The sequence below is a fragment of the Micromys minutus genome, assembly GCF_963924665.1.
Source record: "Micromys minutus genome assembly, chromosome: 5".
NCBI classification, from domain to species: Eukaryota; Metazoa; Chordata; class Mammalia; order Rodentia; family Muridae; genus Micromys; species Micromys minutus.
The window spans coordinates 43,708,579-43,730,850 of record NC_137974.1 but is presented as its reverse complement, the minus strand read 5'-3'; the positions used below and the strand labels follow the sequence as shown (position 1 = coordinate 43,730,850).

Below are 22,272 nucleotides of genomic sequence, written 5' to 3'. Positions count from 1 at the left end.
GCCTCGTGGGCCTGGGTCTGTCCTTTTCTCAGACCATGGCTCAGGGTCTTCACAGACATGGGCTAACATCTACCCTGCATCCACACAGGATGATGGTCCCAACACAGAAGCGGGTCATGGCATTATGCTTTTCATTATAGAACGTGCAAGGCACAGAGTGTTTTCCCCTCAAATCGCTTGCTGGGTCAGCCGGGGACCTCCTGACTTTGTGTCCTTGAAGAAGCACAGCAGGTCCCTGCTGGGATGGGTTTTGAGGGTGGCTGTCTTTCTTGCTCTGAACGCCAAGCCCAGTTATGAAGTCAGTTGCTGAGAGTGTTCGTGTTAGTCTTCTGCGGACCGCCTGACAGAATCCATTCTGGATCGATTTGCTAGTCCTCTCTAACTTTAGAGTTCCATGAATAGAATGTCGGAGGGAGGAAACATGGGCTGGCTCTGTGCTTCAGCCTCTCCTTCCTGTCCGTCATACATACCTCTGTCCTCACAGAGTATATTTAACGATGATGCTTGTGTTTAGTTGATTGACAACTTAAGTCCTGGGCCTCCTCAGGGGACCGAGGGGCAAAGGCAATTGGTTGAAAGTTTGGCAGTCTGTGATGTCCGATCTAGGATCGACATTGATTTTGTTTTTATTTTGAACTGAATTTAGTTCAGTGTGGACTATACTGACTTATATTTAGACGGGACAATATGGAATGTGCAGTCTTTAACTACTTTGCCCTTCCCAAAGCAAGGGACATCATGTGGCTTGCTCTGATATTTTATCTGTGGGTCTGTGTGGGTCTGTGGCTAGGCTTTTTTTTTTTTTTTTTTCTTTTTTTTCTGAAGCTGTGTAGGGAGGACCCTGAGGGTGTTGTCAAAGTGAAACCATGTGGTGTTTCTAGTAAGTGATACTTTGGCAGGACTTTCTACCCTCCTGCTAACATCTTAACATTTGACAGATTGAACTAGCAGTGCTTTGTACACTGTCGGAATTGTTTAGCATTTTTCCTCTAAATGCTTTATTGTTTTATTTCTAACATGAGCTCCCATCTGGCCTGAGTGTTGTGCGGGACATTAATCCCATCCATCTTCTAAGAGGATGCTAAGAGGACTGTTTTGATTTCTGTGGTTAGAAACATAAACCAGCAAGACTCGGAATCCTTTTCTCTAAAGGATATGACTGCCGCTGCATCTGTGGCTGCCGTGAGTGGCAGCTGCCTCCTGCCAGTGGGTGGCCTCTGTGGGGTGTGGTGTGGGCCTGTGAGAGGATACTGCACATAGTCCAGTGGATTCTAAATCGTGCTGTTTTAATGAATTCATGTGGGGGAAATCTTTACCCTCACCCCTAATGCTGGCTTCTTCTGCAGATATTATTTAGGGTGAACTTTTAAAGTCTCTTACATAATACTCATAAGCCTCACATGCACATCCACCTTAACTTTCAGTACACGGTGGTACCCTGTGGCGTACAGGTTCTTCCTCCTCAGTGGTAAATGACAGTGCCGGATTGCTGGCACACACCTCACTAATGCTGTTCTGTCCACCTGGAGGGAGAGTCTTAGACGGGCTGGTTCCCCTGTGGTGGAGTGCCTGGGAAATGAGTCAAGCATCCGGGTCTTGCTACAATACATAGTGGCCTGTCAGGTAGGCGGACATTGTGAGCCTGGGATGCCAGGAGATATTAGACCCAAATTTCAGTTTTGTTTCCCCCACCACCCCCCTTTTTCAAGCTGTAAATTTTTAGATAAGGAAGTTCTTTAATTTCTCACAGCCTCTGTTTCCCCCATAGACTTGCTTCCTGGGTGTCTTGTCCCCAGGATAAACTAGCACTTGGTGCAGAATAACCACATCATTGCCAGGCTCTGTGTGGGGTTCTTAAAGCACATCTGAGGCTCTCTGGAGTTCTGGTAGGTGAAGCCCAGTTGTCCTCTTTCTAGTTCTTTTCCTCAGGAACTGCCCCAAGCTTCTCTGTCCTAAAAATGTCACTAGTTCCCACCTCACATGTTTGTGCTAAGGACTCATGAGGCTGTCTGTCTGCGCAGGGCGGTCAGGATGGAGTTTGACCTGCAACGGAGTGTTCCCACATTCCTGTTAGTTATCAGCACTCGGCCCTGGGAGGTTTGAAGGCGCATACTGGGTAGACATATGCAAGGGTGCAAAGCAGCATGCAAGGGAGAGACTTATGGCTTATGGAATGGTCCTGATGTTGGTGGGAATGGGTGTCAGCAGCCAGGTAGGACATGCTTTGAACACCATTGATATAGAAGGATGTAGGGGGAGGTGCTGATACTAAGGTCTGGTTTCCTAATTGGTTCTTGATTTTTGTTACTAAAGAAGGCCGGGAGCCAATCGCTGGGCAAAGGGTATAGAGGAGACTTCCAGGTCCCAAGAGAAACAGGGAGATACAGGGAAAGAGAAGGGGCTTTTTGGGCAGGCTTTGTAAGGAGAAGCATGAAACAACTGTAAGATCTCGGGGATGCTAGAACCAGTGACTTCTGTTAGCGCAGGAGGTCAGCAGAGGCTAGCTGACAAGTTTAGGGCAGGAGATTCTGTGCTCAGCAGTTGTGCTAGCCGGCCAGTTCTAGGGTAGTAAAGCTGTCTTGAGTGTTTTTCATTGGTGGGGCAGAGGTGGGTCGTGATGGTGGCTTGTCAAAGGTAAGCAAGGAGAAACAAAAGGGAACCAGGAAGGGCCAGAGCAGGCACTGCTCCAGGGTGACGGCTCCTGGGAAGGGCGGAAGTGTTTTTAAGTTACAAGCTTCAGAAATTTAAGGACATATATTTGGTCCCATTGATGGAAGACCCTGATTGTAAGGTTAAGGCGGAGGTTGGTGGTGAGGAGAATGGGTGGATGGGTAGGGGTGGAGTAGGTACGGGGGTGGTGAGATGGGGTGAGATGGGGTGGAGGATGGGCATTTAGTTGACAGAATGGCAGCTGTTGACTTTTAGAGAAAGAAACTAAGTGATCAGGATACAGGTTCACCCTTTGGTAGCTCTCTGCCTGATGGTGGGAGGGATCTAGGACAGTGATCTTGGGAATGAACAGAATTCAGACAGGGGTTCCAGCGGAGTCTCTCATGGACCTCTGTCACGGCAGCCACATGCACCGTGGTACTCATTTGATGAGGCACATAGTTCTCAAGGACAGCTCCTGATGTCCTGCAAGGAGGAACTTGTGAGTTACTGTGAGAAACCGTTTCATTTCAACCAATACAGCAGCAACATGGGGAATAGATGTTTAATAAGTTAACAGCTGGATGTCTCTGTTGGTTACATTTCTGCTTCACAGTCATGAGTACCTGAATTTGGATCCCCAGCGTCCTCTCTCCCCAGTGGCATTGTGGCACTAGGCATGTGATTCCGCTGCCGGGAGGGTCAGAAACAGGAGGGCCCTGGGGCTTGTTGAGTCAGTGAGTTCCAATTTCACTGTAGAGCTTGTGAAGAGTGGGAGAGGCTCACTCCGCATTGCCATGCCCTCTACGTGGAATGTGCACATATGTGAACACACGTACACAGGAACACATCCATTGTGCCAGTCATTGTTGAAACCTTGGACTTCCTTTAGCCTGCAGTTTTCATGTTATTATTCTTCCAGAAATTTGTGCAGAAATGCCCCCAAACTCTGTCATCTCAAAGTTAATTCTTTGGCAGGTTCTCTTCCCGTCTTTGTCCATCTACACATTTTATATAGTTACCAGATTACTGTGCATTCAGATCACATGCAGGCTTGTCGCTGTATTGACATGTTGACATACACCCTAGCATCTCACTGCTCCTGACAGTCCAGCAGTGGGGAGTGCCTGTGCATTTTAGACTCAGAATGGAAGACACCCACTATCATGGTCTGCCTTTCACTGACAGCATACTGCCTCCTTGGCTCATGCTTTGAGGTATGTATACCAAAACTAATTTTCACATGGGCTTAGGGCTCGTCATTAGATGGTTAACTACAGCGATGCACTTTGCCATTTCTTGGGAGCTTATCCCATAGTGGCAATGAGTTGTGGCAACCCTCAAGGTAGACTCTATTAAGATTTTACTAATTGCTAGTGTCAAAGGAAATTTCAGTAGTTTTTGCCACAGCTTCTATAAAATTATTGTATGTGTACACCAAAAGTTAGTATATCCCTTCATAAGAAATATTCCTATGTTTTTGATATATAAAATAGCACTTAATATTGACAGTCTTGTGGGTTGATGTCAAGGTGATACATGATTGGACAGTGGAGAGGTAGGTGGGGAAAAGGCTAGGAAAATGGAAGAGGAGGAGAGGAGAGAAATTCTGGGAGGAAGAAAGATGAAGGCAGATGTTTATGTCTCTCTCAGCACATCTCTATCTTGAGGAGGTTGTTAGTATTATTTCTAAGGGTTTCTATGGGTCTTTTTATCTCATATAGATGGGCAGTTTATATCTTTGTCCATTGGTTATAAGATTATTATGTAGAGAGTTTGTGGATTGAGAATCTAATATATAAACCTGCTTGGTAAGTTACTGGGCTGTGGAGTCATGTTTGTGCCAGGCGGTGGAGGAAAGGAACATGCTGGAATGGTCATATTCACCCGGGACAGAAACAACAGGGGTAGAGTGAACAGCGCCAGAGTTCACAGAGGTGCCAGATGGAGGAGCAGGAGCCAGCAAAGTATGGGATAAAAGGTTGAGCCATCATTTTAATATTTACTGCAACAGTCTTCTGTTTTCAGACAAAGGAACTTTTTTTTTTTCTTGATTACTTTAGAGTCAACTCAAGAGTAAGGACTGCTTGTGTAGAACATATATGTCTTTGGTGTCTGAGTTTTGACATGTGTATAAACAGTACTCCTTGTCATGCAGGTCTTGCAAAGTTCTCTCGCTTAGAATGTCTCTTTTCGCTCTTTCCTGTCAGCTTTGCTTTTTTGTCCCAGCTCCAGGTTGCTGTCGATGACATTTCTGTCATCCTGGATTGACTTTGGCTTCTGCCGTGGTGGAGCAGGTGGATTCATGCTGCGGGCCGCTGACCTCTCCTTCTCTCTGTAGAACGCTTTTGAGATTTTTCCTTTTCAAATAATTGTGTATAGTGATTGTTATTGATTTGTTGATTTATTTTGTGAGAAAAGGTCTCACTCTGTAACCTGTGTTAGGCTCTAACCCAAGCTGAACCTTGTTCTTGACTGCCAAGTGCTAGCAAAGGTTACAGGCATGGAATACCAGTCCAGGTTGGTAGATATTTTTCTTCCTGATTGTAGGATTCTCTCATATGCTGTTGGACCTGCAGCTTGCTTCTAGGCTTTGTCCGCTAGAAATAAAGGTCCCATTAATGGTCTTATGGGTCTGCTAGTAAAGGCGCCATCTGTAGCATGTAATTATTAAAAATCAATCCACGATATTGCCGGCTAGGCACAGGCCGGCGGTCTCTGTCTGTTCCCAGCCTGGTACATAGCCCGAGATCGAGACCGCGTGTTTCCCGTGCCAATGTCTCTTCCACTAACACTGGCTTTGCCTCTTCAGAGCTCTAGATTAGCTTTTTTGGTCCCTGTGGGTATCTGTGGGTGTGCTCTCACCAGCCTGTGCTCAATTCCCTACCTTTCCACTGGAGCTCAGTCCTTGCCTAGTCTTTCCATCCTAAATCCTGGCCAAATTATTTTTTGGCTATGTTCTTTCCCTCCGGCCCATGTGAGTTACCATGAAATGGAAAACACCAGACAATCTTAGTTTAGAATCAACAGATAACAGCACCCCTGGGAACAGAATCCATTGTCCCAAACTCATCAACTATTCTGTTAGAAATCTTCCAGAGGCAGATTCTGGTGGATTCAACCACCAGATGTAACAGTTCCCGGTCCACATCTTGCCTGCTTTCGCTCCCACCTCCATCCAAAAGGAAGCACCCTCCTCCTGCCTTTCCTCTTACTCTCTCAGACCCTTCAGGTTCACTTCCTCCCCCAGTGAGTAGCTTCTTGTCATCTTTATTGTCAAATCAATTAATTAGGGAAAAATTCCTCTGCATCTGCTAATGGTCTCATGAGTCTGTTAGTACTAAAGGTCCCGTCAATGGTCTCATGAATCTGTTAATACTAAAGGTCCCTTCAATGGTCTCATGAGTCTGTTAGTACTAAATGTCCCTTCAATGGTCTCATGAGTCTGTTAGTACTCAAAGTCCCGTCAATGGTCTCATGAGTCTGTTAGTACTCAAGGTCCCTTCAATGGTCTCATGAGTCTGTTAGTACTGAAGGTCTCTTCAATGGTCTCTTGAGTCTGTTAGTACCAAAGATCCCTTCAATGGTCTCATGAGTCTGTTAGTACTGAAGGTCCCTTCAATGGTCTCATGAGTCTGTTAGTACTGAAGGTCCCTTCAATGGTCTCATGAATCTGTTAATACTAAATGTCACTTCAATGATCTCATGAGTCTGTTAGTAGACATTATTTTATTTTATTTAGATTAATACTCCAGAATGGGGTTGTGAGCACACTTTCATTTCAAAGACATTGTCGAGTGATTTTGCAGTGTTTTCTCTATAGAATCTCAGGTGTTGGTTTTTATTTCCCTGTGACTGATGGTGTGGCTTCTGGTGTCAGTTGTGACCAGTCATTGCGTGCGTCTCTGTAGTCCAGTGTCCCTGGCTGTGCTGGCTGAGGTTTTAGCAGTCTTTTTTTCTCGATGACCTTCTTTCAGAGACTGGTTGTGGTTTGGGCGCTCTGGTAACCTTGGGTCTTTCATTTACTTGCAGAAATCAGAAAGTATTTGACTAGTGGTTCTTTGCTTTTTTTAATACTCAAGGTTCTTGAAGTGAACTTACTTATCTATGTAGTATACGTCATATGTATGAAGTAGTGGTTTTCACTCTGACATTTTCATATATGTGTATTACTGTAGCGTGTGCATATTACTGTCCTGACTGCTGGTTCTTTTTAATTCTTCTCTTCTGACTAATTCCTAAGACTCTTCTTTTCCAGACTGCTAGTTCACAGTTAGACCATGAGGCATTGTCTCTGTAGAAGACATTTTAATATTCTTTTTGGTTCTAGAGTGCCCCTTGTGCTTTTTTTCCCCCTTTGTGTGTGTGTTGAAAAAGGTCTTTAGTCTCACTTCCCCTTAAACTCTCCGAGCATATATTTCTTTCAATCTTCACAACCAAAAATACAATACATTTACAACACAGTTTCCTGAAATATTTTAAGACTCGCTGTTTGACCTAATTTGATTTGCTTTAATTTCGGGCTGGGAGGACAGTGATTTTTAGTATATATATATATATATATATATATATATATATATATATATATATATATATATATTTGCTGTTAGTTTCATCCTTCTGTTTCCTGTGTGTTCAAGGTTTGAAATCATACACTATATTATGCACGTTCTGGTGTGTTCCCCTGTTTGTAACCCCTCCCTTCTGATGAGCATTGGGCCTTGGTACTGGTGGGGTGCACTGTCCTTACTGGCTGAGCACTTGGAACTCAGTAGGCTCTGTTCTGCGGTTCAGTGTGGCCGAGCTTTGGAAATACGCACCAACTGTAACTGGCTAGGGCTCTGCTTTCCAGTCCTGTGTGTTTGAGGCCCTCGGGAGTATTGAGTTTTTCTGGGCTGAGGTTAGTTTGTTTTGGGGGAGGGTTCCTTTACTATGTCAGTACTGTCTGAGTAAGCTTTGCCCGTCAGGAACAGACTCAAGCAGGGGGATTTCTTCTGGCTTATGAGTTTGGTCACGGTCATCTGTCTCTGTGGTGAATGACATGACACAGACAGAGGGAAGGAGGGGCCCGGGACATGAGGCCTCCTCTGTGTCACCTCTCCTAGAAACCTCGAGCTAAGTGCCACATCATCAGCGTGCAGAACTTCAAAAAAAAGTGCCACTCTCTGGAGACCCAGTGCTTAGCCTGTGAGCCTCTAAGAGACATGATTACTACGCTTTGCTGAGGCAGTCCTGCCCTTTGCGTTGTGCTGTGCCGAACACCAGCAATCCTATGCTACCTGCAGCCACTGGCCTCATGACTGTCCTGCGCTGTTGTCATTTAGTGGGCTGATGTAGTATGGGTTTGTTAGCCTGGATGTTTTGTAAGCTACCGAGCCGGAAGCTCTGTGTGTACAGTGTGGGGTATGGCGTCAGGACCTGTTGGGCATAGTGCTTACCTTCCTTGCTGAGCAGACAGAGAGTGACCGTGTGTGTCAGAAGAGGGTCATCACTTCACTGTTTCATAAAACACGACAGTACCCCCACCTGGGGCGCTCGCTTCTCCAGCCTCTCCTATTAGGAAAGGAAAGTTCTCATGGACGTTTGGAACATGCTGTTGTGGAAGGTGCCAGGCACAATCGTTGAGGGTCGAGTGGGGACAAATATGGCCTCCTTGAAAGGGACAGTATAGCATGAACTCTGCATTTTTTTTCTTTAGTTTGTGTGCATGCTAAAATCACAGCAAGCAATGCTAGGACATTTCTGAGAGTAAGATTGCTTCACTGACTGAAATGAATTTCCACCCTGTTTTGGTTTTTGAGGCGTCTTTCTGGGTTTAATGTTTGTCGAGGGCGGCTGTTCCCTTGCAGCTTTTCAAAGGTAATTAGCTGGTTCATTTTCAGAGCGTTTAAACGGCAGAACTTGAAGTCATGACACAACTCATGAAGCATGGGGCGGATCATTTCAAATACAGTCCACCCCACTCAGCCATACCTGCCTTCCTGTGTAGCCATGGCTGCTGTTGTCTCTTCAGTCCCTTTCATCCTGCAAAACCAAATCTCTGTAGTCATTAGATACTGACTCCCACTCTCCACGCCACCCGGTCCCTAGCAACTGCATCCTAATTTCTAACTCTCTGAGCACTGGTTTAGTGAACTCCTGGAGCGGCTGGCTTTTTACAGCTGCTTCATATCGCGCTGAGTAACGAAGGTGGGGACTCTCCAGGCCTCAGTTCCGGTGGAAAAATGGCAGCGCAGCCAGATCATGGTAGTGATGATGTGTCTGCTGCTCCTTAGAGGAGGGTTTCAAAGATTCTTCCCTGTTTGCTCAGGGCTCTGAGAAAGCACAGTCTTACCTGTTTTGATGTCCTCCCCTCCCCCTCCTCCCCCGACTCCCCAGGGACTCATTAGTAGCAAACAGTTACTTTCTCTGTCTCCATCTCCTGGATGTTGGTCTATAGCTGCTTGATACCCATACCTTCCCATACAAATGAGTAGGGAAATGTAGAGTTTGAGAGAAGTAATGGGCAACCTGCCTTCACAGCTTTGCTCTTTTTCATGGAAAAAGTTAGGAGTTGGCGCTCCTGAGAAGTTTGGTACGTGGTGCAGTGTGCATTACCTAGACTGCAGGCCTTTAAGTCCACCGTTCTTTTTTTCTTTTGGCAGAAGGCATGCCATCTACGGATATATTACTCACAGGTGTCCTTAAAGCTGCAAAAGTGGCTTTTGGGTGACAGGGATGAATCTCACTAATTTTGCAATATTAAAAGTCTGCATTACTGTTTGTGGTTTATGATTGGTGACCAGCCACCCGATCAAGGGCAATACTTTAGTAAACAAGCAACCTTAGGGTGAAAAATAAAATTGCATTGATATACACACACATACAGAGAAAGAGAATGCCCACACGCGAGCGTGCGTGCATACGCGCACGCACACACACACACACACACACACACACACACACACATACACATATAGACACAATATACATGCATACACATACATACATACATACATACATACATACATACACACCACACACACACACACACACACACACACATAAACACACATGTCACTGTGCATGTTTGGAGGTCAGAGTACAATTTCTAGAACTTACTCTCTGCAGGGATTACTCAGCCTGTCAGGCTTGGAAACAGCAGCTTTTACCCACAATCCACCCCCCAGGCCCGGGATTTTTCTTTTGACTGATTTTCAGTAAAATTATATGCCACAGTATGATGCCATGTTTCTCTCTCCAGTTGCTCTTTTTGGCCTGAAAGAGGGCACCTGAAGAAAAAAAATACTGAAAAACTTTCTAGTCCAAGGTGATTGTGCTTAGAGTTGTTACAGAGAGTCTGCTTTTGGCTCTCACGTGTTTCCGCTATTGAACATGCTGTTTTCCGGAAGATGGAAGTTATAAGCACAGCTTGCGTTTTAGAGACAAGTCAGAAAAGCCTGAGCAGAATTCTGAGACTGGGGCAGGCTGTCTTCTCGTCCCTCCCTGAGCGGCATGCCGCAGCTCTGTTCTCGCCAACGCTGTCTTGGGGATTTTCACACTGCTTTCTACCAGCTCAGCTCCACTACCACTGCTTTGGCCTCTTCGTCTCTCTTCCCCCTCACGGGGCTTCTTTTCAAACGTAGGACTCGGAGGCAGAAGGGTGTGTAGAAGAGGTCTTCCCGTTGTCTTTTGGAGCTGCCTTTCTGCTTCCGACAGACTGCTGTGAACTGCACACCGCATCCCTTCCCACAGCGTTATCCGTGGAGCTGGTTAAGTTGTGCGGGTTTCCTGTAACCCTGTATACTGAAGACTTTTACTTGCCAAAGCACATCTTAGTTCATAATTAGGTTTTCTGAACTGTTCCCAGGTACTATGGACACCGAGCCCTGAGATTTCGCCTCCAGTATCTTTTCCAACTGTCCCATGGTTGCTGAACCTGGTTGACCTTGCTTTGACCTGAGCTCCCAAGGCTTTAGAGAGTCCGACCTCAGGGCCCCAAGGTGGCTTTGAGCGAACCTAATCACTTTACTCGAGGTGGGGGAGGTGGGGGAGTGTGAAGGCTTCTGATGGCTTTGACTCTCTGGGATCTTTATGTGTGCCTGATTCTCAGCATGACCTTAGAACATGAATTTCAGGGGCCTCTCCCAAACTGTGTGTGTGGGGGACAGATGGGGTCACATGGTAATGCTATGCTTGGACACATGGATATCCACAGGGCCAGACAGACATGGCTAGTCAGCCTGTGCGTGTCTGATCCCTTAGCCTGGCCTCTGATAGAAGTGGGGTGAAAGGAAAGCCGTCGGTACCTTGTGCAGGTGAGTGTCGCATCTTTCAGAGCTGGACAGATTTGCTAGCCATGGACAGTCAGATGAAACAAAACAGAAGAGAAACCCCCAAAGGTACCAGACCACCAGATCATAGAGAGTGGCAGGCTGTTGGTTTTATCTGTGGCTTTTCATTTCCTCAAACCAGTTTTCCTCTGCTGAATGAGAGGATAGAAGACTGGCCTGGTGCAGCCATTGTCCCATTGCGCTCATATTGTAGGAGGATATTGGCAGTCCCTGCAGCCTCCCTTTGAAAAACAGCACCACCATTTTTTTGTTTTTTTGTTTTTTGTTTTTTGTTTTTTTTACATTGTGCAATCACGAAGAAGGCATGATGCCATTACTAAGCATCCCCAGCCAAAGACATCAGAAAAATCCAGGTGGGGTTTTGAGCTAAGCATACCACAGCTGCCTATCCTAGTAATGCCCCGTTTACCTGGAAGCCACCCTTATCTGACAGATTGGGGTAGGGTCATGAACTCTGCACTCTGAAATCCCCTCAGGGGTTTACACACTGCTCTACCTTGACCAAGTAGTCTCAAAGGAATATCTAGTCATGGGGACTAGTGTGCTGAGTCGGTAGGACACTTATCAGCCTGGTGACAAGGGACGGGAGAGAATGAAATGAGGAATTCACGCACATAGGCATGAGGCACTTTGGGAGGAGCCTCACACTAAGGGTCATTGACACTGGCAAGATGGAGGTGGTGAGGAATCTGCTGGTGAGGAGCCTGCAGTGTGACCAGAAAGTATTCACACCTCTGTTTTGTCAGGACTATCAGATAGGGGTCTTTAGAAGGTCTCAGTGAAAATGGCGGTCCGGATACTCCATTACTTACATGTGTCCTGCTGCAGCGACGTGCCTGGGTACGGTAATGTAAGGAAGAAAGGGAGGTTTACTTCTGCTTCCAGTTGGTGGCTCAGACACCGATGACTTGGGGCACATGGCGCTGGCTTCAGGGAACAAGGGGAGATGAGCATGGATGTTTCAGGGAACAAAGAGATGTCAGGACTCTCCTTTTTATGTATCCCGGGTCACAGACTTTAGGAAGGGGCCACTCACATGGAAGGTGGCCTGCCTCAGTTTCTCTAACCTGGATACTCTGTCACAGGCAAGCCCAGATGTTTCCCCAATTCCAAATCCTGCCAGTCAAAACTAGTCCTCACAGATTCCCGAAGGGGACAGCACATCCCACCAGTTTACAAACGACGCTTGTCCCCTCACACTACCTACGCTGATATATGGCATTTATGTATTCATGCCCATATGTTTTTGTTTAATGTTTCCTGCTTACTGCTAAAAATAATCTAGATAGAAAAAAATAGTTTAACAAATGAGCGGGAGGTACTGTTCACTTTTTAATTATATTTATTTTTATTTATATTATACCTACTTGTCTGTATGCTTCCTCATACATGTAACTGCCCCAGAGGCCTGAAGAAGGCATCAGAACCTTCGGGACTGGCAGTATAGTTATGGGCCATCCCAGGAACTGAACCTTAGTCCTCTGCAAGAGCAACCAGTGCTTGCAATCCTGTGTGTGTGTGTGTGTGTGTGTGTGTGTGCGGCACCAGTCATCAGTAGGTACAGGACAGCAGGAGTCAGTTCTCTCTTCGGCAGTATGTGTTCTGGTGACTGAACACAGGTTCTCGGACTTGGTGGTAAGAGTTCGTGACCAATGTGTCATCTCCCAGATGCGCTCACTGCTCTTTACTAGTCCTGACCAGGAAGTATCTAAGCACAGTGTTTCCTTTCCCTTCCCGTTTCTCTTCTTCCATCTTCTTCTCAGGGCTGGGTTCAAATCAAAGCCGCATACCCTGACCTGATATTATCTCTTGAAGTCAAGGCCTCACCTTTGTTACTGTTTCTGCGAACCGGTTCTCACCTGTTCTCTAGGATTTTGACTGAATTGCCTGTTAGCCTCCCATAGCACACTCTCAGATTGTAAATTACATAGACAAGAACTTAGTTTTATAATACCAGATACTCCCCCAAAGCAGGGTGCTGTCACAAGTTCAAGGCCAGTCTGGGCAACGGTAGTCTCAAAATAAAAAGTAAAATGAGGGTTTAAGAATGGAGGTCAACAAGAGACAAGACAACAACACAACAGCTTGTGTGAGGTTCTCGGTCCGAACCCTAGTCTCCCCTGACTCCTTACTCTTAGTAAGTCTAGAAACAGCCAATTGGAACTAATGCCAATTAGTAGATTAAAAAAAAAAAATTAAATGTTGTGTATTTTCATGTCTGGGATACTTTTCTGTTCTTTTTTGATGATGTTCATTTCTTTCCTAAAAATCATCCATCTATTCATTTGTCCTGTTCAAGTTTTTCTTTAGCTCTGCAAATATGATGACAAGCAGTTGTCTTTAATGTTCCTTTGCTAATTCCACAAGCTGGATATCTGCGCATCTTTCTGTTGACACCCACCCTCTGTGACACGCCACTGTTCATTTATCTTTCCTTTGCCTGTTGTAATAATCTCTCTACCATGCTGAGTTGGGGGTGTTATACCATAGGGAGTCTGGAGTACAGGGTATTGGTTTCTGTTCCTGAGGCTGGTCCTACCAGAATGGTTTGGTCTGTCTCTCTGTGTATCTCAGCTGTAAGGCAGCTTCTTCCATTCTGAACCTGGTCCAAGGGCTTGGCCGACTCTGTGGATAGATCCTTATCACTAATGTGTGGTCTTCCTGGCACCGTCCCCGAATGGCTGAGGCGGTCGGGAAGAACCTTAGCTCTGCCTGGGCGTACACTGGCTTTTTGTAGCCATTCTGACCCCAGACTCTGGCTCTCTGCTCTGCTCCGGGACATCGAAGGCCTTGGCCGAGAGCCGTTTGTAAATCCCCACAGAAAATCCCAGGTCTAGCCTGTGTGGCTGCGACCCACCAACTCCAGGTGCTCCTCCCATTCAGAGAGGGCATCTTTTCGTTGGTTGGGGAGATGCACTTCTGCTTGGGCAGAAAGCCAGTCAAGTCCCAAGCCAGTCCTGAGTTTCCTTCCCTCAGGGCTCACAGTCCTGCCGTACCCTGCAGCCAGAGCCTGGTGACAGCTGCTTCCTGTGCTGTGTGAGTGGATGGTGGTTACATACTGGCCGGCAAGGCCAGCAGACCGGCACCAATTAATTACTCTTTGGCCAGAGCCTGCCAGTTGTGTCTGTGGCTGTCTTCCTCACTGATAATGTTAAAGGCAAGTCACTGGCTTTTTTTTTTGTTGTTTGTTTGTTTTTTTTTTTTTTTTCTTCTTTTCTGATCTCACTGGAGTGAGGCAGGCTTCTAAAAACGAAACAAAGCATACTAATTTTTGGACCGAATGTACCGTCCTGGTAACTCCTGATACAGCAGGTGTGTGTGAAGCCCCACAGCCTGGCTTTCCTTCCCTGCAGTACAGCTGTACCTGGTGACAGGGAGCCCTGCCTGAGAGGGTCTGTGTCTCACAGGGATGGTCACTGAGGTCTCCTCGATGTGCGCCCTCTGACCGTGGTACCGAGGAGACCCGTTGTATGCTGTTGTCCTGACTTATGACTTCTGTTTCATTTTTATGATCAGTTTAAGGTTAGAGTGTGGTATGTCTTTCTCGTGCTTCGTTTCATCTTCTATTTGTTCATTCATATATATATATATATTTTTCTTTAAGGTCTGTCTTGATAGCTCAGTCTGGCCTCTCACTCCACGCTCCTGCTTTTACCTGTGGTGTTTTGGGATTGCAGGCACGGGGACCATGCTCGCCTACTTTAACTATTAGACTTGGGTATCAAGGCTGGCTGTGTTGCCACATGCCTTTAATCCTGGCATCTGGATTAAAGGCTGAGGCAGGTGGATCTATCTTTGTGAATTCAAGGCCAACCTGATCTACGTGGTGAGTTCCAGGATAGGAAAGGCTACGTATGCCCTGTCTCAAAATAACAATAACAACAAAACAAAAAAAGAACAATATTAAATATCAAATAGCCATTCCTAAAATATGCAGTGTCTTTTCTGCATGCATAATTGACACTTGTGTCAATATGAACGTAGGTGCTAACAATGTTTTCAGATAGCATCGGTGGCCGAAGTCACTGAGTTCTGTCTCTTTCTGTAGCACCATGTCTTCTGTAGAGAATATATAGGCTGCTGTTGTTTTCCTGTCTCTAGACATGGCCTCATTATATAGGATATCTCTCTATCTCTATATACACGTGTGTGTGTGTGTGTGTGTGTGTGTGTGTGTGTGTGTGTGTGTGTGTGTATGTGTTTTCCTTTAAGAAATGGGAAGAAAGGGGCTTGAGGCTGTGTTTTAGCCTCAAGGTGAGAGAGAGCATTAAACAGAAAATGGTGCATTATGAACCAAATTTTTTTAAACTCTTTCTTCTTGAATGTAGATTTTTCTCATATAATATATTCTAATAATAGTTTCTGCTCCCTCCAGACCTCCCAATTCCTCCCCACCTCCCCTCACATTCATAGCCAACTTTTTTCTGTCTCTCATTAGAGAACAAACAGGCTTCTAAGGGATGATATTAATATAAAGCAAAACAAACACACTGGAGTAGAACTGAACAAACCGAAGGAAGAGAACCAAGAAGAGGCACAAGAAACAGATAAAGACACAGAGGTCCATTGGTTTACATACTCAGGAATCCCATAGAAACACACACACACACACACACACACACACACACACACACACACACACACGCCCTGTAGGGTTAAGAAAAGAGTAAACAAAACAAAACCCCCAGCAGGACATGAGACAAGAACCCTCCAGAGATGTGGTTACGTCTGTTCCTGTTGGCCACCCTGCTGGCCACGTGACCTGTCCTTAAGAGCAGTTTGTTTGCTCAGTGAGACTCCCTTGAAGAAAACTAAGTTTTCATTTGCAAGTGGTTATCAATTTGAGATTGCTCTGGACTATGGACCGGAGTGTGTGTCCACTTCCGTGTGTCCACTTTTGTGTGTCCATTTCTCTTCTCAGCTCTAGACCCTGTTTCATACAGACCTGTGCAGGCCCCAGGCACCCATGAATTTTAAGTATAATATTTTTATTTTTCTTAAACCTCAAATATACATACAGCATATCTTTACCACCCCCCTTACCCCCCTGCCACATACACTCTTTCTCTAGCTTCTCCTAGATCCGTTCCCACGTTTTCTGACTTCATGTCCTTGATTTTGTTTTCTTGGGTGGATTGGTGCCACCCACTAGAGTATGTCTTTTCTCTTTCTTGCCTTGCTGGCTGTACATTGTTCTGCAGCCTAGGCTGGTCCTGAACTTTCTGTGATCCTCCTGCCTCTGCCTCCCCAGTGTTGGAAGTCCAGGCCGGCGCAGCTCTGCTGGACCATCTTATGGTTGCTAACTCATGTTTCATGGAGTTACTTGTGTTTTAGTGTTTGTATCTGGTTCTCCTTTGCTTTTCTTTACATAATTGCCAGCGGTTACCTGTTGTCTTGGTGTCCACCACAGTCTCTTCACGTTCTCTTCATCTGGGAATGAGGTGTACTTCAGTTTAATGGCAAAACCAAGGGCTGGAGAGATGGCTCAGTGGTTAAGAGCACTGACTGCTCTTCCAGAGGTCCTGAGTTCAAATCCCAGCAACCACATGGTGGTTCACAACCATCTGTAATGGGAACTGATGCCCTCTTCTGGTGTGTCTGAAGACAGCTGCAGTGTACTCATATAATAAATGAATCAGTAAAGATAACAACAAAACAAAAACCAAGACAAATCATTTTCAGTGTCCCCTTGGGTCTTTTCTACTTAGCCACCCTACCTCTCGATTCTGTACTTCTCACCAGCTGTTCATTGACCCATGGTACCTTTGTCCCCCGAAGCTGTTCCTTATCCTGTGTTCTCCTGCTCAGCGTGCTGGAGGAGACCTTCCCCAGTGTCTGTCCACCACAATATGCCTCATGACGAACAGGCGCTTCTGCACAGGGCTCTGCATACACAAAGCCCCAGCTCACCGATTGTGGGACCTCCTGGGCCTCTGGGTCCCATCCCGGCAGATATTCAGTAAAGCGGTGTCACTTCCTTTTCAGTTGTAACCCTTTGGGACAAACAAGGACCCATTCCCGTATACTGAAGGCAGAGCGATGGCTGTGTGTACTTAAGCAATACCCAGCCAAGGATTAATACCGGATTCAGTGTTTATATTCCAAATCCTGCATTTTTCTCTCTCACTATCTCCCTACCGAACTGGTGCAAAATTACTTTGGTAGGCTATGGCGTATCCCCTGACATACGTGGGCATGTGGTCATTCATCCATAAGAATGAGTTGATTTTCTCCTGCTTCCTTCACCTCTGTTGCTGTCCTCAGAGATAGTGCCGTTGGTCCCAGACGTTAGGAATGTCGGTGTGGCTTTTATACCACAGCAGATCCCATGAAGATACGTTTCTCTAGTTGCTGTGCTCGGCAGAGGGCTATGACAAGATCTGACTCTCCATTCTGTTCATTTACTCCAGGCCCTCCGGTTAAGTAACTCGGCCATGGGGAAGACAACCACTGGTCAGATAGTCAACCTGCTGTCCAATGATGTGAACAAGTTTGACCAAGTAAGTTCCATCTCTGTGGGGTCCTGCCCTAAATTTCCCTCTTTAATCTGTTGGGATGTGAGGGTTTAGGTGCAGACGAGTATTTTTTCTGAAGCTGTAACAGAGGTGTCCTGTGCACAGCAGATGTGTGGTAAAGTGCGTTGATCCTGTAGAGCCCAGTTTTGTTTCTCTGACGTTGCCTGCAGCACACCTCTGTAATAAGTTGCCAGTGAGCAATATTCCTCCCCGACTTGCTTAATGCAACGACAGTCTCCAGTGGTTGCCCTCTCACAATCTTCAGCTCACGACAGTGGAGCAGCCAGTGACTGTCTTTCACCTTTCCTGAAGGACCCAAGTGACAGAGGGCAGGACTGTGCAGCCCCCTCCATGTGGTACCTGTTGGGTGCCGCATGGTGTCACCTAACTAGACCTTACGGCTCTCTCCCCCAAACCTGATTTTATGCTCTCCTCATGGATCTATTGTTCTAGCTTCAGGCCAGAGAGCCCAGCAACCCTTTCAGATTCTCATTCATCAAACATAAACCTCACCGCTACTTAGACTCGGGATAAACACGATACTTCTTCGTCCTGAGGAAGTTGTTCTTCCTGTTGAGAACAGCGGCAGTGTGGTAGGCTCTGGTACAGGCTTTTTTGGGGAGATCCAGGGGAGATGAGGTTCACTTCTCTGGCAAAGGGCGGGCGTTCTGGGGAGTGCTGCTCTGACAGATGAGGAACTAAAGATTAGGATCATCTCTGGGATGGTGGTCTGTCCTTTCATAGGGCCCACGGTCTACTGTTCATCGCACACCCGTAGCATCTGCAGTGCCCATAGCATCCGCAGTGGAGACTCGCAGCTCTGCCTCAGTAGCGTTAAACCCTCCGAGACGTGATTCCATTGGCATTCCTGTTTTCTCCTTTGGAGCATAATGTTGCAGGCATGCGTTTCTACTGGTCTCATTTTATTTACAGTCCTAAGCTCATGCGGTGATTTTGTATCTGCAGGTGACGATCTTCTTGCATTTTCTGTGGGCGGGACCGCTGCAGGCCATCGGAGTAACCATCCTCCTCTGGGTGGAGATAGGAATCTCCTGTCTGGCCGGCATGGCCGTTCTGGTCATTCTTCTGCCTCTGCAAAGCTGCATCGGGAAACTGTTCTCGTCGCTGCGGTAAGAGGGATGCTGGGCTGAAAAATATGTCCCGTTTGGTAACATCAGCCCCCCACCCCCGTCTCCGTGCCTGAGACTGTACCCAGAACAAAATATTTATTTCTTATATTGTCTGCTCTGCATATGGTGCCGGCTTAGGTGGGACTACTTCAGCCATAAGCTGTGGGCTGGTCTCGGAAGGGGAAAGGTGAAGGTATTGATTGCTATTGGTGCTTTACAGTGTGACCACATAAAGAGCATCCTTACTGTAAATTATGTGCAGATGTTGTTAAGGATTGAGTGATAGTAAACACAATTATTTTGCATGCTTAATTGCATCTCTCTGTCCATCTGTCTGTCCATCCACCTATCTGTCCGTCCATTGCTTATCTATGGGGAGGGCACACGTGTGCTACAGTGCATATCTATGAAGGTCGGAGGGCGTGCTCCAGAGATGCTCAGATATGCATACGTGTGCCTTGTTTTTACCCCAGTATTTCCATTGAATTTCAAGCTCCCAGGGCATGGGGTCAGCACAACCCTGTGGAAGTCTCACCATCCTAGGAGGTTACTCACAAAAGCCTAAATCAGTCACAGAATGACCAGGACCTGAAGCAGGGACTGGGAGTCAAAGCAAGTCTCCGTCGCGGCCCCTGGGGACCGGAGATGCAGCACTGTTTGGTGACACCATGTTCTCTCCTTCCCAGTCTGCTCTGTGTGGTTTCCTGTACGTTGAATGTCCTCCGCCCTCTTGGCTAAGGAGACCCTGTTCCGATGGTCCTGACACTCTGAGGCTGTTTGCTCACTCTTCCTGCAGGAGGAGGAATCCTTCATGCTCCACGTCCTTTCCCATCCTGTTTCCTTCCACCTGTCAACTGTGTCGTGGCAGACTTGTGTGTCTCATTGCCCTCCTCTTCCTCCTGGGTGTGCCCCTCAGTATATCAGCATCATTTTGGGGTTTTCCTCAGCAAACATTCATAATGCTGGCGGAATGTTCAAGAGCTGGCGGAAGTGACTGGTTGCCCGTTTGACCCACACATGCTGCAGGACTCTGGGTCCCTGTCTGTGCCTGCGATTGATACACAAAGCGTTGGCTGCCTTCGCTGTGGTTCATCTGTCACATCTGTCCCTCTCAGGAGTAAAACTGCGGCTTTCACAGATGCCAGAATCCGGACCATGAATGAAGTCATAACAGGCATGAGGATAATAAAGATGTATGCGTGGGAAAAGTCATTTGCCGACCTCATTACCAATCTGAGAAAGTAAGTCTTGGGGTAGGCGGTACCGTGTTCCGAACTTGTCCAGTTCTCTTTTGTCTCCCTGATAACTCACCTCAGGTATGATACTGTCATCTGCATGTGGCAGACATGTTAAGTGTAATGATCTGGGACATTGTTTTTAGTTGGGCCTCCGTGTGCCATTATTCCCAGGCAAAAACTGCTTTTCTCCTTCTCTTCCCACACGAGCCTGTCTGCCTCTTGTCTTTCTGGCTCTCATTTTGGTATTGATGGTGGTGGGGGTTGAGCCCAGGGTTTCCCGTGTTCTAGGCAAGTGTGCTGTCACACACTACTCAGCCGCATGCCAGCCTTCAAAGTGCACTTCTTAGTGATGGTGAAACTGGAAGTGTTTCTGAATGCTTCAAATTCCCTGTAAACAATGATTTCAAGATGTAAGAATTTGAGAAAATTACACGTAGTAAAGCTCTACTGGATGTCTGTGGACCTTGAGGAGGTCGTACAGACTGGGCATTGCCTTGCGGAGCTAGACTCGATGCCTGTGTACCACTCACCCTCCATGGCTATGGGAATATTTTCCCCTCTGTTCCTTTTCTTTCTCGTTCGGACACAGGCACTTCCTAACCTTCGGTATCCCTGGCTTTTATGACCTCTGTATCTGAAATGCCCTGCATATGTCGAGACCTTTTCTGTCCTTTGTCTCTGGCTTCTACCAAGCACATCAGTCCTCATCTCTGCACTCTTCCCCATGCCCTATTCTTGCGCCAGCTCTTTCTGTCTAGAATTGGGGGGGGGGCAATAAATTTAGGGGTGCAAGTCTCTCCTGAGCTCATGGAGGGGAGAGCTGTGTCTCACCCATTCTTTGGTTGCCTCTGGGGTTCCTGGCCCAGGACCTAACCTCTGTGTATGCTGGTTGAAAGCATTTGTTTTGAGCCCTTGATAAAAATGAGCTCAGAGTGACCCACAGTGTTACCCGGCACCTCTAGTATCATTTGGCTGGACGAGGAAAATGGTTTCTTGGTGTCCTGTGTGGTTTATTGACGCTGCCCCCATACCATGTGCTGGCAACTGTTACTGTAATATCACGGGTCATTCTAAAACTGTTTATTGTGTGTGTGCATGTTTACATGTGTGTAGGAATGTGTGCACATGAGTGTATATATGAGTGCAGAGGCCAGAGGCACTACCTCAGGAACCATCCACCTTTATTTATTTATTTATTTATTTATTTATTTATTTATTTATTTATTTATGAGATAGGCTTTTTTTAAAAAAAAAAACTGGGAACTAGGGTCCAATGATTCAGTTAGGCTGGTAGCTACTGAGCTGAGGGACCTGCCTGCCTTTGTCTTCCTGGTGCTAAAGGTGCAGGTCACATTGAGTAGATTTTATCAAGAAGATGAGTAAATGCATTCTATTAGGATGCTTCAGGTCAGTCCCAGGCCTCTGTCTTTCTGAGGGGCAGAGTCCATCTTGCCCAAAAGGAATCGTATTCAGCTCAGTCTCTGCCTTATTGTCTAGTGAGAGTAAAACAGTAGTTCTCAATCTATGGATTGAGCCTTCTCCGGGTCACCTAAGGCCATCTTTGACCTACAGAGGACTAAGACACAGTCCTCTCTGTGAGCCCAGCGACTTGCTGGAGGAGAGAATAGCTGCCCCAAAACGTATAGATTCTCTCCTAAGACCTTAAGCAGAAACCTCTGGCACACAGCTTCCCAGGGCCTAGAGCAGTGTAGACTCGTGCGTACACCTGGTCTTTATGCGGGCGCTATGGTCACACTAAGGGTTTCATGCTTGCTCGGAAATTCTTTCCAGGCTGAGCTGTCTCCCCTGTCCCCACAGGCAGTTTATTTTAATGTGTGTATACTGCCTAACTGGGTCCTCATCCGTATAACATCATTGTGGACTTTTTTTTTTTAAATTTGAAAATCGATTTTTTTACTCTCTTTCAGGAAGGAAATTTCCAAGATTCTGGGCAGCTCCTACCTCAGGGGGATGAACATGGCATCGTTTTTCATCGCCAACAAAGTCATCCTGTTTGTGACCTTCTCCACCTACGTGCTACTTGGCAATAAGATCACGGCTAGCCACGTGTTCGTGGCAATGACTCTGTATGGCGCTGTGCGGTTGACAGTCACCCTCTTCTTCCCGTCAGCCATTGAGAGAGTATCGGAGGCAGTAGTGAGCATTCAGAGGATCAAGGTTTGTGGATGGTACCATTTTAGATTGGAGAAACCTTTAGAATCAAACGATGCTTTCTTTTGCTTACTGCCGCTGTGTCTCTGATGGATTTAATCCTGTGCACACCAAGCCAGTCCAAAGCGGTGTATACATGTCCCATGGTGGATTAGAAGACTCTCTGATCTTTCATGGGTACAATAAAAATGCCAACAGCACAGGGCCCTAGATATATAATAGTGACTGGCAACTT

At 46.5% G+C, this 22,272-nt stretch overlaps 1 protein-coding gene across 2 annotated transcripts in view; it reads left to right on the top strand.

Moving 5' to 3' along the window:
• The window catches only part of ABCC4 (ATP binding cassette subfamily C member 4 (PEL blood group)), a 201,406-nt gene that overhangs the window by 46,596 nt on the left and 132,538 nt on the right, over positions 1–22,272 (top strand). For both annotated transcript variants that reach the window (XM_080916846.1, XM_080916845.1), the window contains 4 exons: positions 17,393–17,482; positions 18,464–18,627; positions 19,743–19,868; positions 21,794–22,043. In XM_080916846.1, the coding sequence (XP_080772972.1) occupies positions 17,393–17,482; positions 18,464–18,627; positions 19,743–19,868; positions 21,794–22,043 (630 nt within the window). The remainder of the gene's footprint in view (positions 1–17,392; positions 17,483–18,463; positions 18,628–19,742; positions 19,869–21,793; positions 22,044–22,272) is intronic.